The 18,151-nt window shown below is 42.3% G+C and overlaps 2 protein-coding genes across 5 annotated transcripts in view; one reads left to right on the top strand and one right to left on the bottom strand.

Moving 5' to 3' along the window:
* The window catches only part of phactr2 (phosphatase and actin regulator 2), a 31,397-nt gene extending 25,843 nt beyond the window's left edge, over positions 1-5,554 (top strand). For all 3 annotated transcript variants that reach the window (XM_062400785.1, XM_062400788.1, XM_062400786.1), the window contains exons 10-12: positions 221-358; positions 1,251-1,327; positions 2,733-5,554. In XM_062400785.1, the coding sequence (XP_062256769.1) occupies positions 221-358; positions 1,251-1,327; positions 2,733-2,748 (231 nt within the window). In that variant the 3' untranslated portion in view covers positions 2,749-5,554. The remainder of the gene's footprint in view (positions 1-220; positions 359-1,250; positions 1,328-2,732) is intronic.
* Positions 5,555-12,122: 6,568 nt separating this feature from the next.
* Positions 12,123-13,186, bottom strand: sf3b5 (splicing factor 3b, subunit 5). 2 transcript variants are annotated; one of them, XM_062401701.1, is made up of 2 exons: positions 13,104-13,186; positions 12,123-12,706 (listed from the first exon to the last, which is right to left on the bottom strand). In XM_062401701.1, exon 2 carries the CDS (start codon positions 12,674-12,676, stop codon positions 12,416-12,418), a length of 261 nt encoding a protein of 86 aa, XP_062257685.1. In that variant the 5' UTR covers positions 12,677-12,706; positions 13,104-13,186; the 3' UTR covers positions 12,123-12,415. The 2 variants fall into 2 exon arrangements, with proteins under 2 accessions (XP_062257685.1, XP_062257684.1); XM_062401700.1 differs by having other exon boundaries at positions 13,031-13,170.
* Positions 13,187-18,151: the final 4,965 nt, after the last annotated feature.

Here is an 18,151-nt window from a genome sequence, read left to right as displayed (position 1 = left end):
GGCCACCTAGTGGACACGGATGGAATTGAACAGTTCTCTGCACCTCCAGCTCTGGTGATAGAAGACAAGAATGTTTTAATCAATAAATACGTCGTACAACATTAAATCACTGGAAACAAATACTACAACATTAGATTTATTACAAACTCAAGGAACACGGTATGAACTGACATCTCTGTCCCCTGTGTATGTGTGTGTGTGTGTGTGTGTGTGTGTTTAGTTGAGTGTGAGACCCACAGTGGCCGAGCTCGTCGCCCGTAGGATCCTTTGCTTTAATGAGTACGTGGAGGTAACAGACGCCAAGGATTACGACCGGCGGGCTGACAAACCCTGGACACGGCTTACTCCTGCTGACAAGGTACCAACGTTCAGGACTTATCAACCTGCTCTTAGTCCTTGATGTAAATTCTATCACGTTACAACATTAAGGTTTAATTCAGCCGGGTAATAGCAGGTGAACTTCAATTGAAGTCAGCTGGGCTCTGATGTGGAGTCCTGACTCGGAGTCGGAGATCATTGCACAGTATTGAAATCCTGACTTCCTGCAGGCTAGACGAGTTCCTCAGGGGCAGAAAAAGCCTTTTTATTCCCTTTGTGCACAGGGAAGTTGTCATGTTGAAAACTGTAAAAGGTTGAATGAACACAATGTCATCATCTGCTGCAGCGTTAGTGTTTGTCTTTTCTGGAAATGAGCAGTTTGACCCAAATTGAACTGACCCAGAATACTCAGCATACTTGAGATGTTTAGAAACTCTCCTGCAGAGAGAATATAAGTGCACGTATTTACCAGGTGAGTAATGACTCATGTCCTTCTTCGTTTCCTCAGAGGAGGAAGAGTCAGTTCCTGTGTCAGGTCTGCCCTCTGCTGTTCATTGTCAGGAACTGCACAGCACGTAGATATCACATGTCCCTGTGTGCCTCCTAAATTAAGAGAGATGTGCAAAATCAGTACAAGTACAAGAGAGCAGGTTAAAGGCTGCAAGAGGAGAGGGACAGGGCTTCATGATATCTTTATAAAGAAGGATTTCTCTGACCAATCAAATGCAAGGATCCGTTTTTGGTTGGTGGTATTTTTACAATAATTATAATGATTATTATTGAGAAAATAAATCAATATAATCATGATATATTCAAAACATTTAAGACAATTATAAATATTTTGCAAGATCCTCATTGATTTTTAGAGACATCGCTGATTTTTTTTGTGTGTCTGTTTGTGTGCGTGTGTGTTTTTTCTGTCCTACCCCCAGGCTGCCATTCGGAAGGAGCTGAATGAGTTTAAGAGCCGGGAGATGGAGGTTCATGAAGACAGCAAACAGTTCACCAGGTACTCGGTCGATGGCCTCCACCATTTAGCCGCGACTCTGACGATAACTCGCACTTCATTAGTAATTTATCACTGTAGATCCTGCTGGTTATTAGCACACATTGATCAATATTTGTATTATTCCGGTCCCCCCGAAGCCATTTCCCCCAACCACATTAAAGTCATGATATACACACAGGGCGACTGCAGTTTATTAGCATCAGGCATTGATCTGCAATAAAGTTCAGGTTCATTCTCTCATGTGTTATTAGATCTGCATGACATGGTTTTGTATTGACATGTTGAACGGAGCAGAGAGGAAATGTCCAGCAGTAAAAACCAATACACCTTTCAGTAGAACTACTTTTATAAAGCTGCACAGTACAAGATGAGAAGTTTGGATTCGACTCTTAGTGGATAATTCTCAATATCTCTCCACAGGCTTTTGTAAATTAAAAAAAAAATAATTATTCCTCCTTTTCTTTTTGGTTTTGTGCAAATCCCCTTGTATGTGTTGTTCTGCCCCTTGATTTTCTCATGGATCTGTCTCATAAATCTATTAAAAAAAAAGAGCAAATAGAATCTAAGCACTGTTTAACATTCCGTAATGATTAACTCACATTTATTGTCCTTATCTGTCACTGTAGCGTTTCAATCAGTCGTAAATCTTTCCTAAAAACACACACGACTACGCCAGGATTCAATCTCTAAAGACAATTACAGTGTCCAGTGATGAGTCTCTGTGGATCTGAACCAGCAGAGAGTTCCTGGCCTTTGCCCAGTTTCCCACATTTTTATGTGTTCAAGTGCTTTGTCTGAATCTTTTAGTGTTTAATGAGAACAGCTTTATTTCCATGGGGCACTTCGTGACTTCCCCTGTGAAAGGTGGGACATAAAAATCAACTTTATATATGACCTTACTTACACTGGAGGCCCTGTCATCATGCGTTCTCAGGCTAGTCTGGGGGATGGAGAGTAGTCGGGGGGGGGGGGGGGTGGTGGAGGTCAGGCAAATAGGGGGAGAGAAGGAGTTTCTTTAGGATGTCAATTTATTTGTAAAGCACCTAAAGGAGAGGTGCTTCACAAAATAAAATATAAGTGCAGCATGTTGAATCACAGAAAAGGGAAATCATACACTTGTTTTGGTTACATTTTTATTTTCTATTTTTAATCATTTTGTCAATAAAATATCAGAAAATGTGTGAATGTTCATTATAAATGCAGCTGGGTGATGGTAAATATAGATTTATTTTTAAGTTAGTGTTCCAAAAACCCGAAGAAGTATTCTTGTTACTCTCATGACAAAGATAAGCAGAAGTTCACAGAAGCATTCAAGCGTGTCTAGATGTTTTTAAAAAGATTTCCTCACTTTAATGCTGTAAATTCTGTTTTATTTTTAATTCATGAATGAAACCTGTGTTTTCAGATTCCATCGGCCCTAGAGCCGCCCGCTGTCAGCCGGACGTCAGCACCACGACCTCTCGGGGTCGGGGGGGCCACAGCTCCCAGCCCTGCAGACCCTCAGCAAACAGCTCAGTCCACTCTACTTACCCCTGATGTATTTATATCCCCAGTGACAGCTACAGGTTGTGTCTTAAGGCCCCGGCCATCCACAGGCTCTGGTGAAACACATCACACAAATCTATAGCTGTAGAACCATTTATTTATTGCATTTGACCAGAGCCTCCTTTTTTTTTGATTCACTTCCGGCCTTTCAAGCTTCCCCAGAGGTAGAACTGGGTGAAGCTGCCCTCGTTACAATGAATGTGGCTCAAGTGTACTTTCGAGTTTTCGTACATTCTGTGGTTTGCCTTGTCAATAACTGCCAAACGGCCATATATGGACATCCTCCTGGTGCAGGAGGTGCGAGTGATTGGATGGTTGTGTGCTGTTGTCACGGATCAGGGAGGGGGGGGGGGGAGAGGAGGCTGGCTCTGCTCCCATGTGCCCCTCACAGCTCCTTCTGAAATACTGCAGTTCATTTGGTTTCAGACACGTTCAAAGTGTAACATTGCCACTAGGGGGCATCATATCATCAGGGTTGTGGCCCGTGAGGATGCAGCCGTTTGTGTAGATGAAGAACAAACTGCGAATGTTATATTTATAACCGCTGAGGGAGCTGTGGGCTCCTGAGGCTCTCACAGCGTAGTGCAATGGAAATCACTCGGAGTAGAGCCGCTGCTAGTCGCCCGGCCTTCGTCCTGATGGTCCGGTGCCATCACCCATCCTGCGTTGAGTCATCAAGGGGATGTACTCTCCGTGCTTTGACTCCGGTATCTCATGTTTAAGGCCTACTCAGAGTGATTTGGTGCCAAAGAGGAAAGAGGAAGCCAGATCTGTCTCCTACTGGGTCCAGCTTGTCGTGTGGACTTCACATGAAGGTTCTGTGAATATCGAGCAGGCAGGGAGGGTTTCAAGAGCTGAATGTTAAATGTGACGAGGGTCGTTAACGATGATTTGTATTTGGCTGAGAACCCAAAACCTATAACTTCAGCTGTCAGAAATATTGAAGGACTCATAAAAGAAGAAGAAGAAAAGAAAAAACAACAAAACACGTTGCCTACTCATTCCCGTCATCTGAAATTCAACAAGCACACTCGTCATGTTTTCCTTCCGTGCGTGTTTTGACTAGAAAGGAGATGTGTCATTCCAACAACTGAAGAGGAGCAATTTGTCCTCTCGGAGGACGCTACATGAAATGTTTGCGCGCTGATGGAAAAAGATACCAACAGTATTCATTCATGTCAATATCTTTGTTCTTGTATATTGATTATTTTGTACAGGATGTATATGGAGCATGTGCATACATTTAAATCCCCTTGACTACCAATATGATACAATGCAACCTCGATGTGAATGTTTTAAGCTCTGATTTTAGTCGTCTTATTTTTATTCTATTGTCTCGTGCGGTGCAAACACAGCAGCTGTTTTTAGTCTGTCTTTATCCAATCTACTGGTATCCACAGCAAACCATGGATGAGATATCTGGCAGGTAAATAAATCCCATTACTTCATCCACTGCTCAGCAGGTGCAGTTCAGCCTCTTCATGAATAGCGACTCAGTATCTCCTCAGACCGTACGTTACCTTGTGCAAACTCGAGAAAAGGAACAAACAGTAAACAGACTGTAAATGAAGATGGAAGAATCGTCTCCACTTCCAGAAATTAAATCTCCTGGATATGAACGCTGCCATTTTGCGTATTCGGAGCCAGAGTCTGTGCAGCTTATTGATTGGACGTCCCGCCAATACACACACTCGACCAATCATGAGTCAGTCAGTTAAAGTTAAATGAGATAAAGCAGATCTGGTATCACTTTATTTTAACCCAGAGTGCTGTATTTAACACTTGCAGTCAGGATGCAGTCAATGAGTTCATGGTTATATAGTTGTAAACAGATATGAAGTATTTATCAGTGTATTTTTAAACTCCTTATATGAAGCATAGACACATGTATGAACAGTTTACAACATTTACATCCATCTGATACAATGTTATTAACCATTTATAGCATAGTTAACAAGAGACTACATTATACTGTGTTACAAATGTTTACTGGTTATAAATGTTAAATTGAGGCAGTAAAATAAAGTGGTACCTGATAAGAAGCTTTAGATATATATATGTTTTATCTAAGTCCAGGCAACAAAGTTGTGTTTTCCCTTTTAAAACAGATGTGACTTTATAATTACATAGAGGCGAGAGCTTTTCTGGATTATTGCCACATCAATAAGTTTGTCTTTCTTCAGCAACAGTGATGCCTTAAACGTGAAATTAAGTACGGCTACTGCTGCTTTGCAATTACGGAGACTTCCTTCCTTTGATGGACATGTTTACACGTGTGAACGCCTGCTGCTGTGAAGCGTCCCTCAACACTTCCTTCAAATCAAAACCCACATTTCAGACAGGAGCCATCACCAGATCTCTGCTGCTGCTGCTCCTGATCCAAAGTCTTTTATAATCTTTTCTCGATCCTGTAAAAGCTCACAGTGAGGTGACATGACTCGCCCCGGGAATCGATTTGTCTTCTTCCAACGCAGAAGGCAGAAAGAGGCTCAGAGCAGCAAAGACCCAGAACCTGTCACACGGACTATAAACACCTTTACTGTATGTTTGACAGTAAATACTCATCTTTGAACTTATATGATGTCGTATATATATATATATATATATATATCCCAGAACTCTGTACTGTTACATGCAAACTGTGTATATTGTTTTTGTATATAAAGAATCATGGAAAAAGTAGTTTTGTCATCCTTCTGTTTTCATCTTCCTTTATAAGGCTCACTGAGATGAAGACAATTTAAAATTCCATTTAGACCAAAAAATGTGAAGGAATAGTGTTTGCCACTAGAACACCGCCTCTCCCAACAACTGTTAACTTAAAGCAACACTATGTATCTTAAGTTTTACTGAGCAACAGCGCCCTCTGCAGCCACACGCAGTAATTCGTTCTGTTGGGCTCCGTATCCAAACGATCAAGTGGTTTGTATATAGACAAAAATAAAGTTTATCAACGTGCAACACAACACAAACAGTGAGGATTACCCATAATCACTAAAAACTGGAGATAAACTTGACTATTTAATGACTTTAATGACTTGTGTGTATTTCCCAAATAATATCATTTTGAGTTTGCGATAAACACACAGGACTTAGAGATGAGCCTCATCCAACCTTCGTCTGTGCCATTAACATGTTATCTTTTCAGCTAGAGTTCTTGTCTATATTCCAGATAAATGAGAGTTCAGTGGGAGGCAGATTGTTTTTGGTCGCTGAGTGCATGTCTTCTTAATTAACGTGTGTGTTGCAAACATCTGAGCCTCTGAGCAACTGTATTTAGCTTCTTATGGGAGGTTTCCTCGTCATTGACCATTAAAGTATCAAATTTCAGCCCTTTCTACTCTAGCCTGCCAGCTTTTAAGAGGATGTGGGCGTAATGGAGTTGGGTTGGAAGAGCGCGAAAAGGAAAGGAGAGGGTCAAGGAGATTCAGAAGGAGGAGGCAGGGGATGGTGCTGGTAGGAAATGAGCTTTGGAACAGGTCTGACGGCTCAGAGGCGATGAGGCGTGACCGCAGGTTGTAAATTAAAGTTTCTGATCGGCTTTTTACGTTCGCCCACGTGTCACGTGTCAAGCCCTTTGTTTGATAATAGAGCAGAGGAGGATGGTGAGCTACCTCTCCTCGGGTGGGGGAAACTGGACGATGCCCTTCTGGCCTCAGTGATCATAAATCTCCTGCACTCTTACACACACAAACAGACACACCCACACACAAACACACACACACAGACACACAAACACGGCAGCGTTTTCTGACTTACATTGACTGACACTTTCTCAAACCTTGATCATATTGTTACTACTTGCCTAACCCTTACCTTTAACTAAATCCTAGCTTTTACCTTAACCTGAACCTGAACCTGAACCTGAGCCTGAACCTGAACCTGAACCTGAACCTGAACCTGAACCTGAGCCTGAGCCTGAGCCTAAACCTGAGCCTGAGCCTGAACCTGAACCTGAACCTGAACCTGAACCTGAACCTGAACCCTAAACTCTAACCTCTAAACTTAAACCTGAACCTGAAGAGCAGGTCCCCCCAACATTGTGGACAGCCAAACCAAAACCTTCTCCCCATCACCAACCAGGAGCAATTAACCTAACTCTAACTTAACCCAACCACAAGGACATCTTATCTCCAACCTCAACCCCCAACCTCAGGATTGACAAAGTCTTGTTAGGACCTGGGTTTGGTCCCCATTAGTTTATCGTTTATGCTGGAAAAGGTCCTAAAGAAGCAACAAAAACAAGTACACACACACTTTTCTTCAGCTGGGAGCACACACTCTTCCCCCTTAAATTCTCACCCTTATGTTAAACTTCACCAAGGCCGTATTTTTCCAAAATGACCTCGAAACCCAAGCCCATTCTTAAATCTAGAATGAGGATATGGAACTGAGCTGTACTGCTGATCCTGTGAGGGTTGGGGGAGCTGGAGCCAATCCCAGCTGACACTGGGCATATTTGACAGTTCAGTTAAACTACCAGTCCAGAAAGTTTAACTGTCTCTGCCCAGAAGTTATAGCAGCCGTAAAGCACACGTGCACACACACACACACATACATACACCCCCCCCCCCCACACACACACACACACACACACACACACACATACACACTGATTCTCTCTCTCTCTCTCCAAGTTAATGACATTTCCCAGGCAGGGTGACAAGTTAGTTCTGTCACTGGCACCGCGCCTGGAGGGCTCGGCCGTAATGCAGGTCCTCTACTCCATTTGGAAAAAACGTCTGGATATTAATCATCGGTCGATTTCCTCCGAGGTTACAAAAAGTGTGATTATTTGACAGTTTATTCTGCCCCCGTGGCACTTTTCAAATCACAGTCACTCCCCTTCTCTAATTACTCGCTCTCTTGTGTGAAATGAGTGGTAATAAAAGATTCAATCAATGCACGAAGGGAGGAATATTCTGAGATCTGAGTAAGTTTCTGTGCTGAGAAATTGTGAGAAAAGCTTGTTTGGTGAGAAATGTGGCTTATCAGTGCTTCTGAAACAGTTCAGATATGACGCACGTTGAAGCACTTTGTCACCAGCATTCATTGGTTTTCGTCCACTGGTGCCATATATTATATTGTTCCTCAGGAAGAGGAAAATAGAAACTTTCTGCTGCAAAGTCATCAGTGTGTGATGGAGAATGAACAAGGGAGCAGAAAGTGAAGAGAGGAAAAGAGGAAGTGATGAGGTTCTGCAGGAAGGGGGGGGGGGGGGGGTCGGATGAGCCAAACGAAATTGAGGGGGGGGGGTGTTCAGTGGAGGAGAACAGTTAACACGGCGAGATTGGATCAAAAAGGTGGGTGGCGTAGAAGGGCAGAGATAATTGGATTGCGGGAGCGGACGAATCTGATGGGCGAATTTGCTTCCTGGACTTTTTCAGCGTTTGGCTGAGTGCAGTGTATAATCGGGGGGGGGGGGGGGGGGGGGGGGGGCAAATAGTTCAAAAAGGCAAAAAACAGTGATGCCGATGCAGTCTCCCTTGTCAACAGAGCTTTCAAAGGGGCATGAGAAGGAACAGGAGGAATTGCTGATGTCACATGGCGGTGGTGATGATGAGTTAAAGATTCACTCTGTGGGTGTTGGGCGGTGAGAGGTTCAGGTCTCCGATTATTGACCTTAATGTGATGGAAGCTCGTCTTTAAAAGAGACTTAATAGTTGAACCGATACTAGTGGAGCTGATATTGATTTTCTCTGTAGGTTTCAGGTCAAAGGGCTCTGGAAATGAGAGAAAGTGTGAAATGAAGTGAGGAATACAGTTCAAAATGGCAATGTATTTATTTATTTTATTTCAGACTCACAGATCAATTTCAGTATGAAAATGAAATAAATAAATTACTAAATACAGAAAAATGTGTTTCTTGTTTCATGGTGGAGCCTCTGATTCTTTGAATCTGTTAATCGATACACATATTCATAAATTCAACGTATAACTTACGATTTAATCAAATGAACATATGATAACGTTCAAATCAATCAAATAAGCTATAAGGTATATAAGGAAGTATTCTCAAAGAATAACCGGGTCTTTTGAAAATACATTCTGAGCTCACATGATTCAATCCTTGTCACCAAAGTGGGAATAAAGTGAACTCAGGGCTTCTGTCTCCTTCCCACAGTTTCTTTCATGTACCACTTAGTGCTGCCACTTCAATGTTGCCATGGAACACAGGCTCATGAATAACATGATCAACTGGGGTAAATGGACTGTATTTATTTTTGCACTTATCCAGTTTTATGTACCAATTAAATTGCTTTACAGTGCAAGTCGCAGTCGCCCCACACATTCATACAGCACCTCTTTACACAGAAGACCCTGAGAATCTGGGGATTGAACCAGTGGACGACCCCCCCTTACCTCCCGAGCCACTCAGACTTGTTCAATCAATCAAATTATTATGATATAACCCATAATCACAAATCACAATTTGTCTCATAAATATTAACAAGGTGCGACATCATCTATCTTTAACCCTTCAGTTGTCATAAAATCTCAAAAGGTGTTGAGCTTGTCCAGTCTGGGCTACTGTAGAGAGCAGCCGCTCCTGATGTAAATATTAAGTAGTTAAATATAAATTCACACTAGTGAAAACATCACTAGGATTATTTATTATTCAATTTCTGCCAATGGATCCCTTTCACCTTAATCGTACACACTGGACCGTTGAGTATAAAATATCCAAGCCAATGTATACACTTGTGCATATAGTTAAAGGTTGTGTGTGCATGTGTGTGTGTGTGTGTGTGTGTGTGTGTGTGTGTGTGTGTGTGTGTGTGTGTGTGTGTGTGTGTGTGTGTGTGTTGGCAGGCAGGTCTCAGTATTTATAGTCACAGTGAAGGACACCGGAGCGATGAACAGCCCAGAACAAGCTCTTTCTGTTCTCATGTCTGCTGTAGGAAACACAGACTTACATTAACACAGGAAAGACGTGTTCCACATGCTGCCAAAGACCCAGGGCAACACTCTCCTGTCTCTCAGGGATCATTTCAGCAGTGGGAGCTAGAGACCTCATCATCACCCTTTCTGTTCACATATCACAATCAGAGTTCCCTTCTTCTCCCTCTGTCTCCTGCAGCAGAGGGTTCTCTGAGTGCTTCACTCACTCGGAGGGTGTTATTTGTGTTCTTGAGAGCCTATAATCAAGGAATCAAAGGAACGCCCCCCCGCAGCATGCCCTATTACCATTAAAGAGGGTTGGCATGGCCCCACTGATGTAACTGGAGACTGATTGGGACTGAGCAGCAGATTTCTATTTATGTGTCCGTGTATCTCAGGGAGAACAAGTCAAGCAGTTTATATGTACTTCATGTGTGTTAGTGTGTGTGTTAGTGTGTGTGTGTATGTGTGTGTCCGTGTGTCTGTATGTGTGTGTGTGGAGACACATCAATATCCCTCATGTTGTTTTCTCGCCTGACTTGGCTGCTCCGTCTCCACGACTCTCACAGTGAGGACAGATGGCAAGGACTTACCCTACTAAGAAACCCTCCAGCAAACACACACACACACCCCCACACACACACACAGACTTGATGCACAACACAAGAACTTCCTTGGCCCCCACTGACTTGTCTCTCAATCCAACAATGACTCATGCACAGCGTCCTCTCCCACCATTTTGGTGAATCACCTGAAGTCAGCAAATCAAACCCGGGCGCCTGCTGCTCTTTCCCGGCCTCACATCTCACCGAGGCTTCTGTCCACTTCAGTCCAGACGAGAGCCTCGTCCGTCCGGCTGCTTCAAACACTCCATCACATCTCTGCTTCTCAGTTCAACCTACCATGGACATATAATCAGACATAATGTCAACTATAGAAGAGACTTTACACCTTTAACACAATAGTGCGGTAATTTACTGAGATGATCTGTGTGCACTGAAACGTGTGAGTTGATGATTGGATCCGTGCGAGTGTGAGTCTGTGTGAATGTAGTGCATGTGTGAGACACTGTGTAGGTGGACAACAGGTCCTGGAATCTGTGAGGCCACCCAAAATCAACACTTACATATACAGCTTTGCAGATGTTGCATTATGTGTATATATGAAGCTGAAAGGTATTATATAAATATCAAAGCTCAGGTTTGCAGGTTTGATTTCCCAAATTGATTAGAAACATCTGTATTTTAATATTTAAACATGTGTATATAAATTTATGTTTTAGGTTCAATTGAAAGGTTGAGTTTTTAACCCACATATTTCCTTTATCAGTTATTGCATCTTAATTTATGGCGATAATGCATTTTTTCTTTTCTTTCTTTTCATGTTTAAGTTTTTAAGGTCTTAATTTGTTGTTCTTTATCTAAGCTCACATATAAAATTGAGAATGAAGCACAAATATGGGGGAGAGCGTGGCCTAGGGGATAGAGGGGGTGTTCTGCAACAAGGTGGTTGCCGGATCGAATTCCACTCTTTTCCATCTGCATGCCTAAGTGTCCTTGGCAAGATACTGAACCCCTAAAATGGCCCCTCATAAATGCTGAGTGTTCTAAAAATGTAAGTCGCTTTGGACAAAAGCGTCAGCTAAATGACATGTAATGTAATGTAAAAATACCATCAGTACAAGATATCTACTGTCCATGCATATCACAGAATCTCTTAACGGCACTGATGAGATCTTCAGACGGCTGACAAGTTGATTGACATTATTTTTTTAAAAGGTGGAGAAACATTAATAATGCAAGTGGCTCCTCACTAGACTACATGTCACTGAAGGGTTTAGCAATTATAAATATGTTAATCATGTTCTGAAGCCTCCAAACTTCTTCTAGGACATTCAACTCTAGCCCTTTTCAAATATTTCCCAGGACGAATTCCCTTCCACCCAACAGGCCCAGTTTGAGTCTCACATAAGGTTAATTACTGTTCCAACACTAAGGCTTTTTATAACGAGGACAAGCAGGCTTTACATAATCTCATTTAATTAACAATTAAAAGAGACGGGAGGCTCAAATGTGTGAACACGGCTCTGTGGTGTTGTGACAGTGAAAGCAGACTACACGGTCTGTTGCCTTCTCTTTATGCAGAAAAACAACATGCGAGTTGTGGAACACAGACAGATTGTTTGCAACTCAAAGGGAGCACATGAAGATTTACTAAATGCAATTTTGAAAAATCTGACCGCCAGTCTCTAATTTTGCACATACTAATTTGAGGACTTAATAATTCAGGAAATTCAAGGAGCCACGAACGCACTGTGATAAGAACCAATAAACCATCACATGTAATTAATGACGTGACAAGGCCGACATAGAGAAAGACAGATTTTAATTAAAACATGTTTCCGTGAAGAATACAACGCTGTTAGTGAATACAAACACAGGATTTTGTACACATGTTACTTCGATGCTCTCTGGTTAACGTTTGGGGCTTGACGCTCTTTGTTTGTTTGAACTTCCCTGAAAGAAAACAAAACAGGTCGGAGCCCTGAGTGACCGGTCAAGACATTTTAGAATCACAAAAAAAATATGAATGTCCAAGAAGAATCCCTCCGAAAATATCCCCTACAAAAGACCCAACATGGGGGGGGGGGGGCACTGTGATCTAGGCATCGTCAGGCTTGTCTGTTGGAGGCCCGCATGGCTGCAGCATCTTCTCCATCAGGTTGAAGCGGACCCGCGCCTTGCTCTCGTTCTCGGCCACGGAGAAGTAGTTGAGCAGGTCGAAATGTCCCATGTAGGAGCAGTAGGAGTCCCGGTGCTGGTTCACCAGCCATTCCCACTTGCTGGTGTCGGCGTGGCCGGTGCCGATGTACTTGGACTGGAGATGCTCCAGCTGGCTGTGGATGTTGTAGCGGTCCGTCATCGTCGCTCAGGTTTCGGGTTCACAGACGCTCTGGATGGAGGAGAGAGAGGAAAACAAACATCAACGCAACGGAAGTAATACGAGCAGAAATATGAGATTGTACCCACATCAGCGAATATTTGGTTAAAAACAACACAAAACACAAGTTTGGTTTAATCGTTCTACAGCGGACTCGATAACTTTTCGATGTAACCTAAAATAACTAGCTTCATCGCTTTGTAGCTACAGTTAGCATGCTAGCAGTCAACGCGAGGCTAGCTAGCAGCTGCTAATCCAATAAAAGTCTCCCTGACTCGACGCCTCTCGCTAAATATAATCATCTGAACGATAATTTCAGATATAAAACACACTTACTGGATGATAACGAAGAGAAGCGACAGCAGAAGTTTTAAACAACAATGCGCTCCGACAGCGATTAGCAACTAACCAGAGGAGAGGTGACTTCCGGTATTGTCCTACTGTTAAATGAACCGTCGGGGGGGAAAGGCTGTTGCTTTTTGTTCCCCTTTCGATTCAGAAGAGGAAGAACACAAGCAGTTAGAAATAAGTATAAATAAATATTAAATAATCGTGAAATAAGACATTGATGGAAAAATAGAAGAACAGGACATTGAATACAATTAAATAAATGAGGTAAAACGGGGAAGCTTACAATGATATCTATCCTGGAGAAGTAAAATAAATAAGGATGTAATCAAATCTGGATGAAACTCAATAAAACATTTTTTTGTGTAAATTGCGTTTCTAGTTATATATTTTTGTCATAGAATTACTAAGATGTTATTTAAATTAAATCGAAAACTTTAATTCACATGGAACAAGCTGAGTTAATTCATTTTATAGTATTAAGCACAATGTCTGCCTGAAACTCTGATGTTGCCATATTTCTGTGGGTTGCCAGATTTTGGTGATAGGGAACACTGAGGAAAACACCTCCAATCATTTTAAAAGTCTGTTTATTTTTGGCTCATTCAGTTCCCTTTCTTAGTTCGTCCCCTTTCTAAACATTAATCAGCAGCAGTTGTTGAGATGTTTAACTCATGGTGGCGCTGGCAGGAAAGTCAGGGGATCAGAATTGATTGTGAATTTACTTTGGGAAATATCAATAATCATACAAAATGTAATTTCAATCAGTCCAATAGGTGTGACTTGAATATCTGAACCAAATCTTCATGGTAATGAAATATTAGGATATAGCTGCTGAAATATCTCAACTCTGACCCAACTGGGAGACTGTCAATCAACACTTTCATCCCTGGAGCCTTAAATACAATTTCTCAATGTTATCAAGAAGGGTGTCATATCTTCAGAGGTGACTTTAATATCTCACCGATGTGTCTACTGTCTGCCTGGAAGAAAACTCACAGTCAAGCTGGTTCTATATCCAAACATGATTTCTCATTTGTAGCCTAAGCAGATTTGTTTCTCCTCTTCTAGCATATTAATGCAGCATGTTAACCCCCCCCCCCCCCCCCCCATAATGATCATAGAGGTGCAACTGTTCTATTTGGTTTATCTGAGTGTAAATCAATTAAACTGCAGCATTAGCCGTGTCCCCTGTGTTGAATATGTTTTTATAACTAAAGCAAATTTCCACTCTCAGTCCCCCGAGGGGAACAGTTTGCACAATCTGACTTGCACTAGCTCTTCTATTTCTGGACTTGCAAGTTTTGTTGTCAATTATTTTCTTGTCGAATGAGTTGTCATCGTTTGTTGAGCTGAGTCAACACATTGTGGTTTCTCGTTAGAAACGGCAGTAGAACGAGGGAGGCAGAGGGAAGCAGATGGCAACAACGTTCGAAATAGATCACACTCACTGGGTTGGACTGCGTTAACATCAGAAACACAATATGTCCGTCTGTGTGGCAACATAAAGCCCTCATATAACGTGGCTGATTGTGTCTAGGAACGTTGGGAGTGTTACTGCTTTCGTTCCCTCTCGCCCACTTTGAAAGATTTACATTTGTCATTTTGTATTTTTCTAGACCTGGAGCTGTTCGTAGAATGTAGATTTTTTTTCCCATATGGCTCACCAGGAGAAAATTGCCTGAGCCTTTACAAGTTAAGACACGAAAGGGACTGAATTATAGCTGTTCACGGTAGTGATATAACCTGATATAAATTGAATGCTTACTGTGGTAATGGAACTTTCTCAGATCAAAATAAAGTGGAATAAAACTGTCAGTAATATAGACTGTATATAAAGATGGAAACTGTAGCCAGAGTCTTTGCAGTCATGCTCGGGGGGATGGAGCCACGGTAGCAACAAGAAAACACCCCCACAATATCAGATTATTTCATCGATGTTTACCTTCAGGTATTATTTAACTTGAAAACATGTGTCCCCCGAGGACTGATAGCCATTACTACCGGTTGTCTGCAAACCCCATCAGACTCTGTAGGAAAACGTTTGATAAGAATAATAGGATGGAGGATAACATGAAAGGAAAGTTCATTCGACAGTATCGCACTGCAATATGTAAATTGTCAGGAATGCATGGAGATTAAATTTCTGCAGAAGCCTCTGGGAGTCAGGTCATGGCTGTGTCACACCTCCACTGTATCTAGGGCTGATACTGTCTCTATTTCCAAGCCCAGGGGGATTGTGTGATTGTGCGATCAGTTGCCGTTCCTTCTTGCTGGTGGTGTCGTGCAGCAGGTTCAGAGTGGTTTGCGCGGGGGGGGATTAAGCTGGACTGAATGTTCCAGTCCCTCGGTGTAGTAGACGCTGAATGCACAATGAGGCCAGCGGACAGTTTGGAAGATGTGGGATTTGCATTCGAATAAAGATTGAATTATATGCATGTCATTAGAAATGAGCTAGAAGGGTTCTCTGCCCGACAGTAAGAGGCTGTGCTCTGCTTCGGCTCCCACTTCTCTCTCTCTCTGTGTGCTTTATCTTGGTCATTATTCACTGGCCTTTTCTTGAGTTTGACAAGGACTGCAACTCATATTAATAAATGTGGAAATTTTAGAAGTGTTTTTGATGAATAAGAAATGATTATGGACTTATCTGCAGTTCTAAAGAGGAAAGGGTTAGGGTTAGAGATTACAGAAATATTTTATAGGCTCCATATTTCCCTATTAGGTCAGAGAAAGTCTCTGATTTTAATAAATCTATGAATAACACTTCTCATATTTGTATCTTTTATTTTTCTTTGTGTTTTTTTTTAATGTGTATTTGACCTGTTTTATTACCTTTAGTGTAATAAAACCAGATGGTTTATTCCACTCTGCTGAAACATGCAAGAAATTTCATATCTTATGATTATTTAATTCATACAAGAGTTCAGAGTTATAATGGATGGGTGCAATTTGTTGCGGATCCGAATAAAAATCAGAATAATGAATTCAAACACAGTTGTATAAGGTGATTTGTGGGTCTTGGCGGAGGGATGTGCTCTACTGAGGGCCATTCTAGTTTTTAAGGAAATTACTGACCTTTGTTTCTGGAAAACTATAGATTTTCATTACGGAATAATCAATTTTAAAAGAATTAGTCTTCCATAAATCTGGGAGACAAGTTGAAGTAAGGAAAGTCAAAATTGAAGAAGCAAAGACTGAGATTTATTGACTTTTAAGCCCCTTTTCCACTAATCTAAAAACTCCACTAATGCCCACTATCATCTGGTTTTTGTCTGAAACGGGAGCCTCTCAGCAGAACCAGGTTTTATTGGAACGTGCAACAGGGATGTTTTCTTTTTATCACTCAAATCACCGGCACGGCAGCGAGGCGAGAGAGCTTTTCAGTGGTCCGCTAATTTTTATGTAAAACAGGTAGTAGACCAAACTCAATTATTCCTTCATTAAAAGTCTGGTAAACACCCAGAACTTCATCAAACCAACTTGTTAAACTACATGTTATAAATGGGGCGAGTGCTCCTTTAAGACCGATACAGAGAAGAATGATTTCCCTGATGTCTTCAGGTTCTTCTCAGTGTGGGATTTCTGTTGTGCTGAAAGCCGGGTCAAAAACAGGACCAGTGTGTATCAGCTCAGGTTCATTGCTGCACAGTGTGTACACGCATTGAAGGAAAACCTTGTGGGAAGTGGCTCATCTTTTGCGAACCACCGAGGATGTTTTCTCTGTTAAACCCAACCTTGTGAACTGCTTCGACGTCTGTGGAAGATGCTCACAGGCTCATAAAGTGCTCAGGGCTGCTAAGACTCAGATTTACTGTGCATTTTCCCTTGAATCTATTTAGTTTTTGCTCAAAACAAAGATGCTTTTATCTCACTTTTGCAGAGCTAATTCTACAGGGTGTGATTATTCAAACTGTGGGCTAGGCCAATGTTTTAAGTGAGTGATCCTGGGAACTGCAAAGCAAAGCACAAGAGGGGAGGGAGGGTAATGAAATCAGGGCGATGGATGGGCATATAACCGGACTGGATGGCTCCTGAACCTCACAGTCCCACTGAGTGATAGCCTATAGTAAAAAAAAAAACTGAGTAAGTGATACATTTTAAACCAACTGTGTGTAAGACGGAGCACATCACCCCCACCGCCAGGCGTCTGAGGCAGATAGAGAGAAGACGTAAAAAACCAACTGCACCCTGTAGGGCTGTTACACGAGGGCCGGTGGTCAGTTGGCAGATAAATCGAGGTGGATCATTGGCCGGCTGACAAACTGCTGACTTTTGCTCTGTGGCTACTTTATCGACAGATGATCATGAGATGGACGACAGGTGTTGCAGGACTCAGATCAGTCAGAAGCATTTACTCGGCCCTGACGGCTGGTTTGCTATTCTGGATTTGCCGTCTTTCCGCCTACTCCGGACAATCCACGAGTTTCATTTCCCCCTCACACCTGAGACTCTCCGTCCAGCGTGTTCCTCTCTGAGCCATTTATCTGGCTGTGAAATAGCTTGAGGAAACGACGGCCCTGTTCTGAGTAGCTGGAGCCTCAAGGCCTGGAGGACTTAAATCGGATTTTGCACGGCTCCGAGCACACAATCTCACTTTCCCCCCCGCTCCTCCCGTTTTTAGAATTAAAAAAGGATGGATGTGTACTTGCTGTTAAAAGCTAATTAATTTCCCCCGCCGATCGCAGGCCGTGATCTGTCAAGAACCTGTTTAGTCACAGCTTTGGTTATGAGTGCGGGGATGCTGGTAGCGGCAAAGATTACACACGTTTCCCTAGAGCCCTCGGAGCAGAACCACACTGTGCAGAATGAATAAACAGATACATCACATAGGCTTCAGCCACTCTGTTTTCATTTGGAAACACATCATCTCTGCTACAGATACACCTGGCGTCCATACTACACAGGACAGTTTGAGCTGCTAAAATGGAGAAGTTTGGAAAAGCTGCTGGTTCCCATTACAGTCTGGACGCACAGAAACTGCGATGTTTGCTAACCGGGTCATTTCAGTCAGGACGTAGCCTTTCCTGATTCGTCCTGTCACGCACCAGTGTACAACACAACATGGATCAATGTTGCTGACCATGTAGATTTTTTAAATATTCGAACAAT

Source organism: Platichthys flesus, chromosome 12 (genome assembly GCF_949316205.1).
Source record: "Platichthys flesus chromosome 12, fPlaFle2.1, whole genome shotgun sequence".
Lineage (NCBI taxonomy): Eukaryota > Metazoa > Chordata > Actinopteri > Pleuronectiformes > Pleuronectidae > Platichthys > Platichthys flesus.
The sequence above is the reverse complement of the archived record's forward strand: the minus strand, read 5'-3'. Positions and strand labels throughout refer to the sequence as shown.

Excerpts from the sequence above, each read along its gene's own strand:
- sf3b5 (XM_062401701.1), bottom strand. The coding sequence starts at position 12,676 with ATGACGGACCGCTACAACATCCACAGCCAGCTGGAGCATCTCCAGTCC.